The sequence below is a fragment of the Coregonus lavaretus genome (genome assembly GCF_964263955.1).
Source record: "Coregonus lavaretus genome assembly, chromosome: 26".
In the NCBI taxonomy this organism is placed as follows: Eukaryota; Metazoa; Chordata; class Actinopteri; order Salmoniformes; family Salmonidae; genus Coregonus; species Coregonus lavaretus.
The window spans coordinates 1521962-1542704 of record NC_140013.1 but is presented as its reverse complement, the minus strand read 5'-3'; the positions used below and the strand labels follow the sequence as shown (position 1 = coordinate 1542704).

The window sequence follows — 20743 nt, the reverse complement described above, 5'->3', positions numbered from 1 at the left end:
TGTTTAAAGGCACAGTCAACTTAATGTATGTAAACTTCTGACCCACTGGAATTGTGATACAGTGAATTATAAGTGAAATAATCTGTAAACAATTGTTGGAAAAATTACTTGTGTCATGTCAATAGATGTCCTAACCGACTTGCCAAAACTATAGTTTGTTAACAAGAAATGTGTGGAGTGGTTGAAAAACAAGTTTTAATGACTCCAACCTAAGTGTATGTAAACTTCCGACTTCAACTGTACATATACACATACATACATGTAAATACATATACATACATATATATACATATCCTTTCTTTAAATATATTTCCCTTTATTACTTTCAAACCCCACCACACCTTCCCTAATTGGAGTAAACTAGTGAACAACAATGCTTAGGCCTCTACTTCCAGCTTATTCATACTATATACATTTTATGGACACAGTCAATTTTACAATAATTATATTTTGTTTGTTTTTACTCCTGAACTTCCTCTACCCTCAACCTCTCCGATCATTTTCAGATGTCTCCGACCTAAGTGTATGTAAACTTCCGACTTCAACTGTATATATTAGCACATGCATTCTAGCCAAAATATGGCAACTAAACGTACGTAGTGTATCTTTAAATACCGCAATGCGGTTTTGATTGAATGTTGCCAATAGTGTCATTGTCCTGTCCTGGTGGGTTCCTAAGATGAGTCTCTCCCCTAGATGTGTCGGAGGCTGTCCTCAGGTGTATGCAGTCAAGCTGCCGGATCCTGCTGGTCCTTAGCCCTGACTATCTGACAGAGAAGAGCGTCAGCCTGCTGGAGTGTCGCCTGGGCCTCTACATCCAGCTCACCAGCCATGCACACATCATCACCATCCTTTACGGCCCCCTCCCGAGACTATTGGCCTCCTGCACTGAGGCCCAGCAGCTACGCCGCAGTACCGACACCATCACCTGGAGGGGACGCCAGTCGGAGCCGCCCACCTCTCGCTTCTGGAAGCGCCTGCGCCTGGCCCTGCCTGTGAGGCCGCTGGCCCTGGGGAGGAGGCTCATCGACAGTACCTCGTCCCACTCCGACCTGGCCGCTTCATTGTTCCTTCAGCGCCAGCAGCAGGATGCTGTGGAGCCGCAGAGGGATGGGAAGGGTGATGCAGGCATCGGTGGCAGAGGCAGGGGGCGCAAGTGGAGGATACAGAGGATACAGGGGGCGCGCAGCAGAGGAGAGATGTCGAAGGTTAAAGAGGTTGGCCACGGTACGAACTGTAGTGTGTGTGTGAGTTTTAGGGAGCCTCGCGGGGTCTTGGGTAGGGCGTCGGCGAAGACTCAGCTTCATCATCAACCCGTAGTAAACAGTAACTGACCAGGATTGAACAGTCCCAACCAGGACTTCATCCAAGCAGCACGAAGACCCAAGCAGGACTTAATCTAAACAGAACAGAGACCCAACCAGGACTTCATCCAAGCAGCACGAAGACCCAAGCAGGACTTAACCCTAAGAGTACTGAGACTCAAGCAGAACAACCACATCCTTCCCCTAGCCAACCACAGAACTCTGACAACTGTGTGTGTGACCTAGATAACAATAACAGCAACAATACCAGGCATGGCTGTGCACTGTAGAACACTGGCTGAAGACAGGGGCAACTGCAATAGACTTGACTTACAACTTGCTGGCAAAATGCCAAGGACACATCGCATTGAAATAGCAGAGGAGACAACTTTGTTTCTGAAGTGGAGAAATTTGGAAAATGAATTTTATGGGTATGTAGTGAGAAACATTTGACGTGAAATATTAAAGGCAGGTGTTTATGTGATTGATTGTCTGTTCTGTATCTCATTTGGTTCTTCACTGACCTATGTCAGATGTCACTAGATGTCACCCTTTCACCATTCACTGGCCTGGGTTGGTTTGTCTGCAATCTGTTTATCTGTGTGTGTGTGAGTGGGGGGGTTGGGGAGGGGTAGCAGCCAGTCAGACAGGCTTCTGGGACAATGAGGACCATAAACGATTAGAGGTTGTTGGAACTGACTGACAGATACTAACTACCTGGCCAAGCAAACTGCTCTGTGCTGAGTGTCTAGGTTATCGTAATATACTATCTACTGTCCATGTTACTTCTTTGGTGGTCCTTTGAGCCCATGACAAATGGTACTTAAATTTGGTTTATGAATGCCATATGTTCAGAAATCCATACAGCTCTACCAATGCACGTTTTTTATAGACTGGGTTCTGATGTGCTATACAACAAATTCCCGTCTCAATGAAGGTGCAATTCAATAGAACTCAATAGAATTCTACAGCAACCATTACCTTGACACCATGTCATTATAGTGTATTTCCTTATGAAATGAATGTGTTGTATTATCAATCGGCACAAAAGTTGAAACCGTATTCCATATGGATAATAGATTGAGGCAAATTCAATGACTACATACTGTGTTATGAAGCACATTCACAATGCTGAAGTGCAGAAAGAGAGAGTAGAGAAAATTGTGCTGGGTGGGAGGGTCTGTTTTCTAAACGGCTGCTTTCGGTGAAGGTGCTCATTTCATTTCAACAATCGAGGCAAATTACACACACACATTGAAGGGAATTGTTTAAGCTTGCACCTGAATAGTGCAGAAGACAGTCCCTCTTTAGTCATTACACTTAAAAAACGTATTTCGTTTAACCTTATTTAATCAGGTAAGTCTCCTAGAGATTTTGTTTTTTTTGTTCAATAGTCCTGGAAATTGATTTGATCAACCTCTTAGGACCTGAGATACAATTCGAGCATGAGCAAGGCGGACATTAACCAAATCGCGGCTCAGATTGAGTGGCAGTAAATTGGTTTAGAAGTATACAGTAACACAAACAAATCACTGAGGTTTATTTAGGCCACCGAGGGGCCTGGAAAGTAACCCAGAAATGCCATCGTAAGAGAAATGGGCAATTTATATATTAGGGGAAATGATTTGACAGGAGGTGACGAGAATATTATTTATACCACATTAGTATTACACAAGGATATAAATAAGGATATCTAATTTTGAATGTTTATTGAGATGACCAGGGTCATTTAGAAAAGGATTTCATTTTGTTGGCCAACTCAGTCCGCTCTGGTAGAGGGAATGATATTTCCACACAGCTGCTGATGGATCATCAAACACAATATACAGTACGAGAGAACTACTACAGGCAGCTATCACTATTATCACTGACCATCAATTATACAGGGTTATCAAAACATGGCAGAGGTTTCCCAACATTATTGTTGTATGTGGTGACATGATGAGAGAGTTAAAACAACACAGTGAGTGGTGGCCATGCCACAGCTACTATGTTCTATTACATAGGATGCTCCATGGACAGTACAGTGGTTACAAAACTGTCCCTGGGCATGTGGGCATGCAGGCAGGCAGGCAGGGGTAACAGGAAGGCCCTGATGTCACCGCGTCTGTCCCCACCCTGTACTGACATCTTCCTGGCTTCTTTATGGCTTCTGAAAGGTCGACCAGATAAGGACTGTGATTGGAGGTGTGTGTGTGTGTGTGTCTGTGTCAGGGTAAGAGGGGTATAACAGTAGCGTACAGGTGCAGATACCATCACACACACACCCCTGGTGTAGCAGGTGTATACTCCCTGCTCTTTCTACCCCGTGGACAGGTGCGAGTGTCGAAGGTGACAAAGTGCATGTTTATGCAGGGCTCGACCGTTATCTGTCTTTATGGAGTTATTGGCGACCTACTGCATGCTCCCATGGACCAGTAAAAAGGCCATTGGGGGGCCGGTGGGAAGCCCGGGGGGGGTGTGCATCCCACTCTATCTGGACTCAGGGACATGGTGAACACCTGAAGACCTAACCTAACAACTTCCCAGGATGTTTACCACAACTCTTACATAGTGCGCTACTTTTGACCAGAGCCATATGGACCCTGGTCAAAAGTAGTGCACTATAAAGGGAATAGGTTTCCATTTGGGATGTGGCCCACATATTGGGTGATGGGCTGACAACCCCCACCAACCTCCCACACACATACATGTACACACACTGTCAAACAGAATCTGACAACCCCCACCAACCTCCCACACACATACCTGTACACACACTGTCAAACAGAATCTTATATTTCCTTTTGGTGGACGTTTCTGTGATATATACACTGAGTATACCAAACATTAGGAACACCTTCCTAATATTGAGTTGCATCCTGGCACCTACGACCATACCCTGTTCAAAGGCACTTCAATCGTTTATCTTGCCCATTCACCATCTGAATGGCACACATACACAATCCATGTCTCATTAGTCTAAAGGCTTAAACATCTTTGTTTAACCTGTCTACTCCCCTTCATCTACACTAATTGAAGTGGATTTAACAAGTGACATCAATAAGGGATCATAGCTTTCACCTGGATTAACCTGGTTACTCGATGTCATGGAAAGAACAGGTGTTCTTAATGTTTTGAAGAATCTAAAATCTAAAATATGTTTTGATTTGTTAAACTTTTTTGGTTACTACATGATTGCATATGTGTTCTTTCATAGTTTTGATGTCTTCACTATTATTCTACAATGTAGAAAATAGTAAAAATAAAGGAAAAACCCTTTAATGAGTAGGTGTGTCCAAACTTTTGACTGGTACTGTGTGTGTGTGTGTGTGTGTGTGTGTGTGTGTGTGTGTGTGTGTGTTCAAAGGTTTGGGGTCACTTAGAAATGTCCTTGTTTCGAAAGAAAATCAAATTTTTGGTCCATTAAAATAACATCAAATTGATCAGAAATACAGTGTAGACATTGTTAATGTTGTAAATGGCTATTGTAGCTGGAAACGGCTGATTTTTAATGGAATATCTACATAGGCGTACAGAGGCCCATTATCAGCAACCATCAGTCCTGTGTTCCAATGGCACATTGTGTTTGCTTGTCCAAGTTTATCATTTTAAAAGGCTAATTGATCATTAGAAAACCCTTTTGCAATTATGTTAGCGCAGCTGAAAACTGTTGTGCTGATTAAAGAAGCAATAAAACTGGCCTTCTTGAGACTAAACAGTACTTTCGGAAAGTATTCAGACCCCTTGACTCTTTCCACATTTTGTTACGTTACAGCCTTATTCTAAAATTGATTAAATAAATATAAATCCTCAGCAATCTACACAATATCCCATAATGACAACTCGAAAATAGTTTTTTAGAAATGTTTGCAAATGTATTAATAATAAAAAACAGAAATTCCTTATTTCCATAAGTATTCAGACCCTTTGCCATGAGACTCGAAATTGAGCTCAGGTGCATCCTGTTTCCGTCGATCATCCTTGAGATGTTTCTACAACTTTATTGGAGTCCACCTGTCGTAAATTCAATTAATTGGACATGATTTGGAAAGGCACACACCTGTCTATATAAGCTACCACAGCAGACAGTGATAGTCAGAGTAAAAACCAAGCCATGAGGTCAAAGGAATTGTCCATAGAGCTCTGAGACAGGACTGTGTCGAGGCACAGATCTGGGGAAGGGAACAAAAAACATTCTGCTACATTGAAGGTCCCCAAGAACACTGGCCTCCATCATTCTTAAATGGAAGACGTTTGGAACCACCAAGACTCTTCCTAGAGCTGGCTGCCCGGCCAAACTGAGCAATTGGGGGAGAAGGGCCTTGGTCAGGGAGGTGACCAAGAACAGAATGGTCACTGACAGAGTGCTAGAGTTCCTCTGTGGAGATGGGAGAACCTTCCAGAGGGACAACCATCTCTACAGCACTCTACCAATCAGGCCTTTATGGTAGAGTGGCCAGACGGAAGCCGCTCCTCAGTAAAAAGGCACATGACAGCCCGCTTGGAGTTTGTCAAAAGGCACCTAAAGACTCTCAGACCATGAGAAACAAGATTCTCTGGTCTGATGAAACCAAGATTGAACTCTTTGGCCTGAATGCCAAGCGTCACGTCTGGAGGAAACCTGGCACCATCCCTACGGTGAAGTATGGTGGTGGCAGCATCATGCTGTGGGGATGTTTTTCAGTGGCTGGGACTGGGAGACTAGTTAGGATCGAGCAAAAGATGAACGGAGCAAAGTACAGAGAGTTCCTTGATGAAAACCTTCTACAGAGCGCTCAAGACCTCAGACTGTGGCGAAGGTTCACCCTCCAACAGGACAACGACCCTAAGCACACAGCCAAGCCAACGCAGGAGTGGCTTCGGGACAAGTCTCAATATCCTTGAGTGGCCTAGCCAGAGCACGGAATTGAACCCAATCTAACATCTCTGAAGAGACCTGAAAATAGCTGTGCAGCAACGCTCCCCATCCAACCTGACAGAGCTTGAGAGGATCTGCAGAGAAGAATGGGAGAAACTCCCCAAATACAGGTGTGCCAAGCTTGTAGCGTCATAGTTAAGAAGACTGTAATCGCTGCCAAAGGTGCTTCAACAAAGTACTGAGTAAATGGTCTGAATACTTATGTAAATGTCATATATTTCAGTTTCTTATTTTTAATAAATTTCTAAGAACCTGTTTTTGCTTTGTCATTATGTGTAGATTGATGAGGGGGAAAAAACAATTTAATCAATTTTAGAATAAGGCTGTAACCTAACAAAATGTGGAAAAGTCAACAGGCACTGTATAAGGGCTACATGTCAGCATTTTCTTGCTTCTATAATACTCAGATACATCTGGGGTCAATTTATTTCAAAATTCTTTTCAGTATTTCTACATCTTTAGCACGTACACCATTTCTCTCTCACCCATGCTTTGTCATCGTACTGCTTTCAACTCTCCCTTTGTCTCTCTCTCTTCCTTTCTCACCCTCACACACGCATGATCTGCATGTCTTTTCATAACTCCGTAAAAATGATTCTCTATTCAAAACTTTACTTTCCTCAGGCCAGTCATTTACATCCACATTTCCTGATCCTCTCTTCCTGACACTGCTAAAAGGAAAGGGCTGTTAAAGAAATGATGGTGAGATAGGAATGTTTATTAAAGTTGAAGCCATGTGTCGGTGTGTGTGTGACCATGTCTGTGTGTGTGTCTGTGTGTTTGTTTCTGGTTTTCCATGATTGTCCATGTGTGCGTGTCCTTGAGTGTGTCCGTGAGAGTGTGTGTGTGTGTGTTTCCATACCTGCCTATACCTGAACTACTGTACGTGAATAGCTGTATCTTGTGTTATTTCATATATATGTTTGATGATATGTTTATCAGTCATAATCATAGTCATAACTGATCAGTTGCAGGGCAGATCTGACACAAGTGTTGATTTGTACAAGCAAATAGAGCATGTCAGCACACACTGTGTGCGAACACACACACCCACATATACAGTGGGGAGAACAAGTATTTGATACACTGCCGATTTTGCAGGTTTTCCTACTTACAAAGCATGTAGAGGTCTGTCATTTTTATCATAGGTACACTTCAACTGTGAGAGACGGAATCTAAAACAAAAATCCAGAAAATCACATTGTATGATTTTTAAGTAATTCATTTGCATTTTATTGCATGACATAAGTATTTGATCACCTACCAACCAGTAAGAATTCCGGCACTCACAGACCTGTTAGTTTTTCTTTAAGAAGCCCTCCTGTTCTCCACTTATTACCTGTATTAACTGCACCTGTTTGAACTCGTTACCTATATAAAAGACACCTGTCCACACACTCAATCAAACAGACTCCAACCTCTCCACAATGGCCAAGACCAGAGAGCTGTGTAAGGACATCAGGGATAAAATTGTTGACCTGCACAACGCTGGGATGGGCTACAGGACAATAGACAAGCAGCTTGGTGAGAAGGCAACAACTGTTGACGCAATTATTAGAAAATGTAAGAAGTTCAAGATAACGGTCAATCACCCTCGGCCTGGGGCTCCATGCAAGATCTCACCTCAAGGGGCATCAATGATCATGAGGAAGGTGAGGGATCAGCCCAGAACTACACGGCAGGACCTGGTCAATGACCTGAAGAGAACTGGGACCACAGTCTCAAAGAAAACCATTAGTAACACACTACGCCGTCATGGATTAAAATCCTGCAGCGCACGCAAGGTCCCCCTGCTCAAGCCAGCGCATGTCCAGGCCCGTCTGAAGTTTGCCGATTACCATCTGGATGATCCAGAGGAGGAATGGGAGAAGGTCATGTGGTCTGATGAGACAAAAATAGAGCTTTTTGGTCTAAACTCCACTCGCCGTGTTTGGAGGAAGAAGAAGGATGAGTACAACCCCAAGAACACCATCCCAACCGTGAAGCTTGGAGGTGGAAACATCATTATTTGGGGATGCTTTTCTGCAAAGGGGACAGGACGACTGCACCGTATTGAGGGGAGGATGGATGGGGCCATGTATTGCGAGATCTTGGCCAACAACCTCCTTCCCTCAGTAAGAGCATTGAAGATGGGTTGTCGCTGGGTCTTCCAGCATGACAACGACCCGAAACACACAGCCAGGGCAACTAAGGAGTGGCTCCGTAAGAAGCATCTCAAGGTCCTGGAGTGGCCTAGCCAGTCTCCAGACCTGAACCCAATAGAACATCTTTGGAGGGAGCTGAAAGTGCGTATTGCCCAGCGACAGCCCCAAAACCTGAAGGATCTGGAGAAGGTCTGTATGGAGGAGTGGGCCAAAATCCCTGCTGCAGTATGTGCAAACCTGGTCAAGACCTACAGGAAACGTATGATCTCTGTAATTGCAAACAAAGGTTTCTGTACCAAATATTAAGTTCTGCTTTTCTGATGTATCAAATAATTATGTCATGCAATAAAATGCAAATGATTCATACAATGTGATTTTCTGGATTTTTGCTTTGTAAGTAGGAAAACCTGCAAAATCGGCAGTGTATCAAATACTTGTTCTCCCCACTGTATATGTTATTCAATCATTTCATCCAAACTGCTCGTGTGCGTCAACAAGCGTCTGCGTAGCCAGGCGCTAAAATAGAACTTGGTTCTATTTTTGACACTTGACGCGCTGTAAGTCCCGCCTCTCCTATCTCCTCATTGGTTTTTAGGAGCATATACCCACCTGGGTGATTGAAAGATGAACTGAGGGCCACACTCCAGTCCAGTTGGTGGTGATAATGCACCTTAAAGATGGTTGCCAACCTCCATATAAAGTCAAAAGAAGAAGAAGAAGAAGAAGACGAAGGAGATTACTAGAAACGAACTAGGTTTACCCTTTTATCTGTGGATTAATTGTCGGAGTAGAGGACCTTGTGCATTTCAGGTAAAATAACAACCCAATGTTTATTAAATTGCTATGAATGTTTCATGCTTTTCGACCTGTCCCTGTTGTGGAAAATAATCACTATACTTTATTAAAAATCAAAGTTCTTCCAGAGTTTTTGTGGAATCAAGAATGACTTTATTACAATTTCAACAAAGCCAGGCTAATCTGCAGATTAGGCCCCCTCTCTCTTTTTGCTCCCCATCTATATAGTCCCATTCTCATCCCTTCTAACTCAAAACCCCTCCCTCTTCAGTTTCCCGCTCTTTATTTCTCCGCCCACTTCCTTTGTCTGATGGCGGTTAAATTCCACTTTCATTCAGTTCAGAATCAATAGTAATACAATCAATCAATTCCTTATCTTACAAAAACACTTATGTTTAGTTTAAACTCTGTTCAACCCCGGCTCTCCCGGGCTTGACCTGAAGACTGATTGTTGAACATGTCAGGTCCATACTTAAATCTTTCAAACATACACAAACCCCACCCCATCATGCCGTAATCAATCAAGAAGATAGCCCAGGAGAGACAAAGGTTTAGCCTGAACTCTGTCCAACCCTGGCCGCTCTTTCCACTTTGTTTGAGGAGAGAGGCAAAAGGCCACAGTCTGGTTTCAGTCTCTGATAAAGTAGGACAGCCATGAATTTAAGCAAGAGCGAGCAATTCGACCGTAGGTCAGATTCCCACTTTACCCACACACACAGTGAAATGACCCAATTAAGTTCCTGGCCCAGCAACAAAGAATTCTAACTCTATGTTCATGATTAACCCAGTTTTATCTCATAGTCCACTAAAAAATATCCATAATCCCCAAATTAATATAGTTGGTTCAGAGTTCGTTTAGATATGTCAACCTGTGTGTCCTGATCGCGTCTGGTGTGGATGGACAAAATCAACATGTGTGTGATGGCGCACACGGACGTACGCGGACACACGCGCGTGCCTGGTCTAGTCAGCATGTTACGGTTAGAGTTAGGTGTAGGGTTAAGCCGGGAGTGGACAGAAAGCTAGGGTTAGAGCCTCAACCCTAGACATGACCCTAACCCTAATCCAATTAATAATTAATTAATTCACCCTTCCCCCTACTACATGGCAGAAAAGTAAGCCTCACTTGAAGCCTAAACTATAGTTAATGTGCTTTTGAGTGAAATCGGCAGAACGGTTGTGGCTTTAAACACAATGTAAGTATGGTATCGTTCAACAGACGCTCCCGATGAACGCAAGCCTACACCTGACCATGTGAAATTAACTTTTCAAAGTGAAAACTTTCTTCCATAGAAAAGCATTACTTACATAACCATGACGCTCCCGTGGACTGTGATTGAGCTAGCTAAACGTCTTTACACAACCCATCGTGACCTTATAGGGATGCCCTGTGCTGAGATTAAGCTTCCTGTGGCAACAGAAAATGGCTTAATTAATCATCAACATGGTCCTTCATTCTCTCCCTGCAGTTACACAAAAACACTGTCTTCCATCCCATGGAACAACGGTCAATTCGTAATGTAAAGACTCAGGGCATTGTTAAAAAGTACATTGAATTTCAGCTTCCTGTGATTACAGGAAGTGACTTAATTGGGGGTCATAGGGGCAGTTTCGAAGGGTTAAAAACCCAAAAGCATTTTTGACCTTCACTAGACACATTGGTCTTGCAGTTCTAGAAACTAATGAATTCTGAAGAGGATATTTTTTTTGATTGACTTGAAACTTGAAACTGTTTGTGTCTGTCTGTCTTTGAGTGGATATGTCTGTCTCTGTCTGTCTGTCTGTCTGTCTGTCTGTCTGTCTGTCTGTCTGTCTGTCTGTCTGTCTGTCTGTCTGTCTGTCTGTCTGTCTGTCTGTGTATATGTCTGTATGTGTCTGTGAGTGGATATGTCTGTCTGTCTGTCTGTGTATATGTCTGTATGTGTCTGTAAGTGGATATGTCTGTCTGTCTGAGTACTTCACCATTTTACCCATTGCAGCTTTAACACCAACTTTTTTGCCTTGAATGCCATGTATTGACTGCTTGTATATCTACAGTTGAAGTCTGAAGTTTACATACACTTAGGTTAGAGTCATTAAAACTCATTTTTCAACCACTCCACAAATTTCTTGTTAACAAACTATAGTTTTTGCAAGTCAGTTAGGACATCTACTTTGTGCAAGACACAAGTAAATTTTCCAAAAATTGTTTACAGACAGATTATTTCACCTAGAATTCACTGTATCACAATTCCAATGGGTCAGAAGTTTACATACACTAAGTTAACTGTGCCTTTAAACAGCTTGGAAAATTCAGGAAAATTATGTAATGGCTTTAGAAGCTTTTGATAGGCTAATTGACATAATTTGAGTCTATTGGAGGTGTACCTGTGGATGTATTTCAAGGCCTACCTTCAAACTCAGTGCCTCTTTGCTTGACATCATGGGAAAATCAAAAGAAATCAGCCAAGACCTCAGAAAATAAATTGTAGACCTCCACATGTCGGGTTCATCCTTGGGAGTAATTTCCAAACGCCTGAAGGTACCACATTCATCTGTACAAACAATAGTACGCAAGTATAAACACCATGGGACAACGCAGCCGTCATACTGCTCAGGAAGGAGACGCATTCTGTCTCCTAGAGATGAACGTACTTTGGTGCGAAAAGTGCAAATCAATCCCAGAACAACAGCAAAGGACCTTGTGAAGATGCTGGAGGAAACAGGTACGAAAGTATATATCCACAGTAAAACGAGTCCTATAATGACATAACCTGAAAGGCCACTCTGCAAGGAAGAAGCCACTTCCCCAAAACCGCCATAAAAAAGCCAGACTACGGTTTGCAACTGCACATGGGGACAAAGATTGTAATTTTTGGAGAAATGTCCTCTGGTCTGATGAAACAAAAATATAACTGTTTGGCCATAATGACCATCATTATGTTTGGAGGAAAAAGGGGGTACTTGCAAGCTGAAGAACACCATCCCAACCGTGAAGCATGGGGGTGGCAGAATCATGCTGTGGGGGTGCTTTGCTGCAGGAGGGACTGGTGCACTTCACAAAATAGATGGCATCATGAGGAAGGAAAATTATGTGGATATATTGAAACAACATCTCAAGACATTAGTCAGGAAGTTAAAGCTTGGTCGCAAATGGACAATGACCCCAAGCATATTTCCAAAGTTGTGGCAAAATGTTTTAAGGACAACAAAGTCAAGGTATTGGAGTGGCCATCACAAAGCCCTGACATCAATCCTATAGAACATTTGTGGGCAGAACTGAAAAAGCGTGTGCGAGCAAGGAGGCCTACAAACCTGACTCAGTTACACCAGCTCTATCAGGAGGAATGGGCCAAAATTCACCCAACTTATTGTGGGAAGCTTGTGGAAGGCTACCCGAAACGTTTGACCCAAGTTAAACAATTTAAAGGCAATGCTACCAAATACTACTTGAGTGTATGTAAACTTCTGACCCACTGGGAATGTGATGAAATAAATAAAAGGTGAAATAAATCATTCTCTATACTATTATTCTGACATTTCACATTCTTAAAATAAAGTGGTGATCCTAACTGACCTAAGACAGGGAATTTTTACTAGGATTAAATGTCAGGAACTGTGAAAAACTGAATTTAAATGTATTTGGCTAAGGTGTACAGTGGCTTGCGAAAGTATTGACCCCCCTTGGCATTTTTCCTATTTTGTTGTCTTACAAACTGATTTTGGGGGGGTTTGTATCATTTGATTTACACAACATGCCTACCACTTTGAAGATGCAAAATATTTTTTATTGTGAAACAAACAAGAAATAAGACAAAAAAACAGAATTGAGGTCTGGGCTTTGACTAGGCCATTCCAAGACATTTACAGTGGGGAGAACAAGTATTTGATACACTGCCGATTTTGCAGGTTTTCCTACTTACAAAGCATGTAGAGGTCTGTAATTTTTATCATAGGTACACGTCAACTGTGAGAGACGGAATCTAAAACAAAAATCCAGAAAATCACATTGTATGATTTTTAAGTAATTAAAGCAGAACTTAATATTTGGTACAGATACCTTTGTTTGCAATTACAGAGATCATACGTTTCCTGTAGGTCTTGACCAGGTTTGCACACACTGCAGCAGGGATTTTGGCCCACTCCTCCAAACAGACCTTCTCCAGATCCTTCAGGTTTCGGGGCTGAGTCATGTCCATGAATAATTTAGTTGAGAACTGATGTCAACAAGCATGGCACAAACATAAATGACTGATGATTAGCTGAGAGATATTGATGATAAAAATATTGTGGGAGCTGTTTTGTTAGACTTCAGTGCGGCTTTTGACATTATCAATCACAGTCTGCTGATGGAAAAACGTATGAGTTATGGCTTTACACCCCCTGCTATATTGTAGATAAAGAGTTACCTGTCTAACAGAACACAGAGGGTGTTCTTTAATGGAAGCCTCTCCAACAGGTAGAATCAGGAATTCCCCAGGGCAGCTGTCAAGGCCCCTTACTTTTTTCAATCTTAACTAATGACATGCCACTGGCTTTGAGTAAAGCCAGTGTGTCTATGTAAGCGGATGACTCAACACTATACACGTCAGCTACTACAGCGAGTGAAATCACTCCAATACTTAACAAAGAGCTACAGTTAGTTTCAGAATGAATGGCAAGGAATAAATTAGTCCTAAATATTTTAAAAACTAAAAGCATTGTATTTGGGACAAATCATTCAATAAACCCTAAACCTCAACTAAATCTTGTAATAAATAATATGGAAATTGAGCATGCTGAGGTGACTAAACTGCTTGGAGTAACCCTGGATTGTATACTGTCATGGTCTAAACATTTGGAAACAACAGTAGCTAAGATGGGGAGAAGTCTGTTCATAATTTTTATCGTATGTCTGTAAATGTCTGTAAATAGCCTGTAAATACCCTATTTTTCGTACATATTTCCCTATCAGACTTTTCATCCTTCTACAAGATATACTTTCCTGCAACCCGCCTCACTCAATTTGGAACTGATTCTATTATTGACTTACCTTTATCTAGAATCTAGAATCTCCAGTTGAAACTAGCTAGCCAGCTAACTAGCTACTTGCTATTAGCCACAGCTAGTGGTGTTTCACCCAGAACATTGGATTTTTTTCTGCGGGATTAATTTTAATCACTGGACATTGATCACCGGATATTCGGCCAGTCTGCACAGCGCGTTATCGACCCAGAACATATCAGTTTTTCCGCCGGAATCACTGAATCACTGGACCTTTAACTCCGGATTCGTCGCTACCAGCTAGCTACAACAAAACGGACGCTGTGGTCTGGCTAATCATCCTGAGCTAGGCCCATCTCCCGGCTATCTACCTCTCTGTCAACCGGACGGGACCACCTAGTGTTGACACGGAGCCCCGCCGATCCTACACGACTGGTCTGCCGACGAAATCGTCTGATGTGGTTACGACGTTAACCACGAAGATTCCATCCATCTGCTAGCCCTGGCCCGCTAGCACACGCTAGCCGTGGCCTCTTAGTCACTAGTACTTCACCACCGGACCTTATGATAACTCAGCTATACAGCTGATATCTGCTGGACTGTTCCTTTTTACGACCCCCCAGCCTAGCTAAACCTGCCAGCTAGCTACAACAAAACGGACGCTGTGGTCTGGCTAATCATCCTGAGCTAGGCCCATCTCCCGGCTATCTACCTCTCTGTCAACCGGACGGGACCACCTAGTGTTGACACGGAGCCCCGCCGATCCTACACGACTGGTCTGCCGAGAAATCGTCTGATGTGGTTACGACGTTAACCACGAAGATTCCATCCATCTGCTAGCCCTGGCCCGCTAGCACACGCTAGCCGTGGCCTCTTACTCACTAGTACTTCACCACCGGACCTTATGATAACTCAGCTATACAGCTGATATCTGCTGGACTGTTCCTTTTTACGGTACTACATCCTGTTTATGTTTAGCCTCAGCCCAAACATGGTTAGTTTATTGTTGTTTCGGTTATTTCTAATTGTACTATATCACTGTAGACCCCCCAGCCTAGCTAAACCTGCCTTAGATAGCTCCTTTGCCCCTCCCCCAATACACGCGGAGACCGACTCAATTGATGCCTCCAGCGATGCTATCTCTTTCATTGTTACCCAACGCTTAGGTTTACCTCCACTTTACTCATATCCTTCCATATCCTTGTCTGTACATAATGCCCTGAATCTTTTCTATAACACCCGGAAATCTGCCCCCTTTATTCTATGTACCCAACGCACTAGAAGACCAGTTCTTAAAGCCTTTAGCCGTATCCTTATTCTAGTCCTCCTCTGTTCCTCTGGTGATGTAGAGGCTAACCCAGGCCCTGCAGCCCTCAGTATCACTCCTACTCCCCAGGCGCTATCATTTGATGACTTCTGTAATCGCAAAAGTCTTGGTTTCTTGCACATAAATATCAGAAGTCTACTTCCTAAGTTTGAGTTATTCACTGCGTTAGCACACTCTGCCAACCCTGATGTTCTAGCAGTGTCTGAATCCTGGCTCAGGAAGGCCACCAAAAATTCTGAAATTTCCATCCCCAACTATAACATTTTCCGTCTAGATAGAACTGCCAAAGGGGGTGGAGTTGCAATCTACTGTAGAGATAGCCTGCAGAGCTCTATCATACTATCCAGGTCTGTGCCCAAACAGTTTGAGCTTCTACTTCTAAAAATCCACCTTTCCAGAAATAAGTCTCTCACTGTTGCCGCTTGCTACAGACCCCCCTCAGCCCCCAGCTGTGCCCTGGACACCATATGTGAATTGATTGCCCCCCATTTATCCTCAGAGTTTGTACTGCTTGGTGACCTAAATTGGGATATGCTTAATACCCCAGCCATCCTACAATCCAAGCTAGATGCCCTCAACCTCACGCAAATTATCAACGAACCTACCAGGTACAACCCTAAATCCGTAAACATGGGTACCCTCATAGATATCATCCTGACTAACATACCCTCTAAATACACCTCAGCTGTCTTCAACCAGGATCTCAGCGATCACTGCCTTATTGCCTGCGTCCGTAACGGGTCCGCGGTCAAACGACCACCCCTCATCACTGTCAAACGCTCCCTAAAACACTTTAGCGAGGAGGCCTTCCTAATTGACCTGGCCCAGGTATCCTGGATGGATATAGATCTCATTCCGTCAGTAGAGGATGCCTGGTTGTTCCTTAAAAGTAATTTCCTCTCAATCTTAAATAAACATGCCCCATTCAAAAAATACAGAACTAAGAACCGATATAGCCCCTGGTTCTCCTCAGACTTGACTGCCCTTGACCAGCACAAAAACATCCTGTGGCGTACAGCATTAGCATCAAATAGCCCCCGCGATATGCAACTTTTCAGGGAAGTTAGGAACCAATATACACAAGCAGTCAGGAAAGCAAAGGCTAACTTTTTCAAACAGAAATTTGCATCCTGTAGCACTAACTCCAAAAAGTTTTGGGACACTGTAAAGTCCATGGAGAATAAGAGCACTTCCTCCCAGCTGCCCACTGCACTGAGGCTAGGAAACACTATCACCACCGATAAATCTACAATAATCGAGAATTTCAACAAGCATTTTGCTACAGCTGGCCATGCTTTCCATCTGGCTACCACTAACCCGGCCACCAACTCTGCACCCTCTGCTGCAACTTGCCCATGCCCCCCCCGCTTCTCCTTCACACAAATTCAGACAGCTGATGTTTTGAAAGCGCTGCAAAATCTGGACCCCTACAAATCAGCTGGGCTAGACAATCTGGACCCTTTCTTTCTAAAACTAGCCGCCAAAATTGTCGCTACCCCTATTACTAGTCTGTTCAACCTCTCTTTCATAACGTCTGAGATCCCCAGAGATTGGAAAGCTGCCGCGGTCATCCCCCTCTTCAAAGGGGGTGACACTCTAGATCCAAACTGCTACAGACCTATATCCATCCTGCCCTGCCTTTCGAAAGTATTCGAAAGCCAAGTTAACAAACAGATCATCGACCATTTCGAATACCACCGTACCTTCTCCGCTATGCAATCCGGTTTCCGAGCTGGTCACGGGTGCACTTCAGCCACGCTCAAGGTCCTAAACGATATTATAACCGCGATTGATAATAGACTGTACTGTGCAGCCGTCTTCATCGACCTGGCCAAGGCTTTCGACTCTGTCAACCACCGCATTCTTATTGGCAGACTAAATAGCCTTGGTTTCTCAAATGACTGCCTCGCCTGGTTCACCAACTACTTCTCAGATAGAGTTCAGTGTGTCAAATCGGAGGGCCTGTTGTCTGGACCTATGGCAGTCTCTATGGGGGTGCCACAGGGTTCAATTCTTGGGCCGACACTTTTCTCCGTGTATATCAATGATGTCGCTCTTGCTGCTGGTGACTCTCAGATCCACCTCTACGCAGACGACACCATTTTGTATACATCTGGCCCTTCATTGGACACTGTGTTAACAAACCTCCAAACGAGCTTCAATGCCATACAACAATCCTTCAGTAGCCTCCAACTGCTCTTAAACACTAGTAAAACTAAATGCATGCTTTTCAATCGAACGCTGCTGGCACCCGCCCACCCGACTAGAATCACCACTCTCGACGGGTCTGACCTAGAGTATGTGGACAACTACAAATACCTAGGTGTCTGGTTAGACTGTAAACTCAACTTCCAGACTCACATAAAGAATCTCCAATCCAAAGTTAAATCTAGAATCGGCTTCCTATTTCGCAATAAAGCCTCCTTCACTCATGCTGCCAAACATGCCCTCGTAAAACTGACTATCCTACCGATCCTTGACTTCGGCGATGTAATTTACAAAATAGCCTCCAACACACTACTCAGCAAATTGGATGTAGTCTATCACAGTGCCATCCGTTTTGTCTCCAAAGCCCCATACACTACCCACCACTGTGACCTGTACGCTCTTGTTGGCTGGTCCTCACTACATGTTCGTCGTCAAACCCACTGGCTCCAGGCCATCTATAAATCACTGCTAGGCAAATCCCCGCCTTATCTTAGCTCATTGGTCACCATAGCAGCACCCACCCGTAGTCTGCGCTCCAGCAGGTATATCTCACTGGTCATTCCCAAAGCCAACACCTCCTTTGGCCGCCATTCCTTCCAGTTCTCTGCTGCCAATGACTGGAACGAATTGCAAAAATCTCTGAAGCTGGAGACTCTTATCTCCCTCAATAACTTTAAGCATCAGTTGTCAGAGCACCTTACCGATCACTGCACCTGTACACAGCCCATCTGAAATTAGCCCACCCAACTACCTCATCCCTATATTGTTATTTATTTTGCTCTTTTGCACCCCAGTATCTCTATTTGCACATAATCTTTTGCACATCTAGCATTCCAGTGTTAATACTATTGTAATTATTCTGCACTATAGCCTATTTATTGCCTTACCTCCATAACTTGCTACATTTGCACACACTGTATATATATTTTCTGTTGTATTTCTGACTTTATGTTTTTTACCCCATATGTAACTCTGTGTTGTTTTTATTGCACTACTTTGCTTTATCTTGGCCAGGTCGCAGTTGTAAATGAGAACTTGTTCTCAACTGGCTTACCTGGTTAAATAAAGGTGAAATAAATAATTAAAAAAATAATAATAATAATAAAGCACTGCTCTGCCTTTTTAACAACACTATCAACAAGGCAGGTCCTACAGGCTCTTGTTTTGTCGCACCTGGACTACTGTTCAGTCGTGTGGTCAGGTGCCACAAAGAAGGACCTCTGAAAATTACAATGGGCTCAGAACAGGGCAGCATGGCTGGTCCTTAAATGTACATGGAGAGCTAACATTGTTGACAGGCTGAATGCACTGAGGTGACTGTTTAAACTACTAGCACACAGTTCAGACACCCCACAAGACATGCCACCAAAGGTCTCTTCACAATCCCCAAGTCAAGAACAGACTATGGGAGGTAATACATAGAGCCATGGCTACATGGAACTCTATTCCAGATCAGGTAACTGATGCAAGCAGTTTAATCCGATTTCAAAAACAGATAAAAATACACGTTATGGAACAGCACGGACTGTGAAGAGACACACACAGGCACAGACACACATACACACGATAAGGCACGCACTCTACACACACATACACATGGATATTGTAAATATGTGATTGTGGAGTAGTGGCCTGAGGGAACACACTAAATGTAACGGGTAAAGTGATATGAAATGTCATGTAATATTTTTAACTATTTGGTCTAAATTTTGTCTAGAAGACAACGTTAATTTGCTTTGACTGTTCAATTTGTACATGTGCATTTGCGGGCCACAACAAAAAATAAACCAAGCCAAGCATCACAGTTCTGCTCCTTAAATTTCCCTTCCCTGCATGTCTCACTCACTCAATTGCATTCCGACCGCTCCATCTACACACCCGTGCTGTGTGCACCTACAGAAATAAATGCCTATTTGTATTTGTATTTGTATTTATTATGGATCCCCATAAGCTGTTGCCAAGACAGCAAATCCATGTGTACATGTGTGTATGGTGAGTATGTTACTGTGTGTTTGTATGCATGTGTCTATGTTTGTGTTGCTTCACAGTCTCCCGCTGTTCCATAATGTGTATTTCTATCTGTTTTTTTAAATCAAATTTTACTGCTGGCATGAGTTACTTGATGTGGAATAGAGTTCCATGTAGTCATGGCTCTATGTAGTACTGTGCACCTCCCATAGTCTGTTCTTGACTTGGGGACTGTGACGTAACCTCGAATGGCATGTCTTGTGGGTGTCTTAGCTGTGTGCCAGTAGTTCAAACAGACAGCTTGGTGCATTCAACATGTCAATACCTCTCACAAATACAAGTAGTGAGGCCGCAGGGCCAGACGGATTACCAGGAGTGTACTCCGAGCATGTGCTGACCAACTTGCAAGTGTCTTCACTGACATTTTCAACCTGTCCCTGACTGAGTCTGTAATACCAACATGTTTCAAGCAGACCACCATAGTCCCTGCGCCCAAGAACACAGACCCGTAGCATTAACATCTGTAGCCATGAAGTGCTTTGAAAGGCTGGTCATGGCTCATATCAACACCATTATCCCAGAAACCCTAGACCCACTCCAATTTGCATACCGCCCCAACAGATCCACAGATGATGTAATCTCTATTGCACTCCACACTGCCCTTTCCCACCTGAACAAAAGGAACACCTACGTGAGACATTTTGGGCAAAAAGGCAAACTCCACTCCATTGAATCAGATGGCTCATTCATCACAAAACCCACTGATATAGCAAACTACTTTAATTATTTTTTCATTGACAAGATTAGCAAACTTAGGCATGACATGCCAGCAACAAACGCTGACACTACACATTGACTACAGCTCAGCGTTCAGTACCATCGCGCTCTCAAAGCTCATCACTAAGCTAAGGACCCTGGGACTAAACACCTACCTCTGCAACTGGATCCTGGACTTCCTGACGGGCCGTCCCCAGGTGGTAAGGGTAGGTAACAACACATCTGCCACGATGATCCTCAACATGGGGGCCACTCAAGGGTGCAGGCTCAGTTCCCTCCTGTACTCCCTGTTCACCCATGACTGCATGGCCAGGCATGACTCCAACACCATCATTACGTTTGCAGACGACACAACAGT

General features: G+C 43.5%; 1 protein-coding gene across 1 annotated transcript; it reads left to right on the top strand.

Moving 5' to 3' along the window:
* Positions 1 to 706: 706 nt before the first annotated feature.
* Positions 707 to 1788, top strand: LOC311102178 (uncharacterized protein). The gene has a single exon (XM_084143428.1). The coding sequence runs from the start codon at positions 723 to 725 to the stop codon at positions 1332 to 1334; it is 612 nt and encodes a 203-aa protein (XP_083999554.1). The 5' UTR covers positions 707 to 722; the 3' UTR covers positions 1335 to 1788.
* The last annotated feature ends 18955 nt before the right edge of the window (positions 1789 to 20743 follow it).

Excerpts from the sequence above, each read along its gene's own strand:
- LOC311102178 (XM_084143428.1), top strand. The coding sequence starts at position 723 with ATGCAGTCAAGCTGCCGGATCCTGCTGGTCCTTAGCCCTGACTATCTG.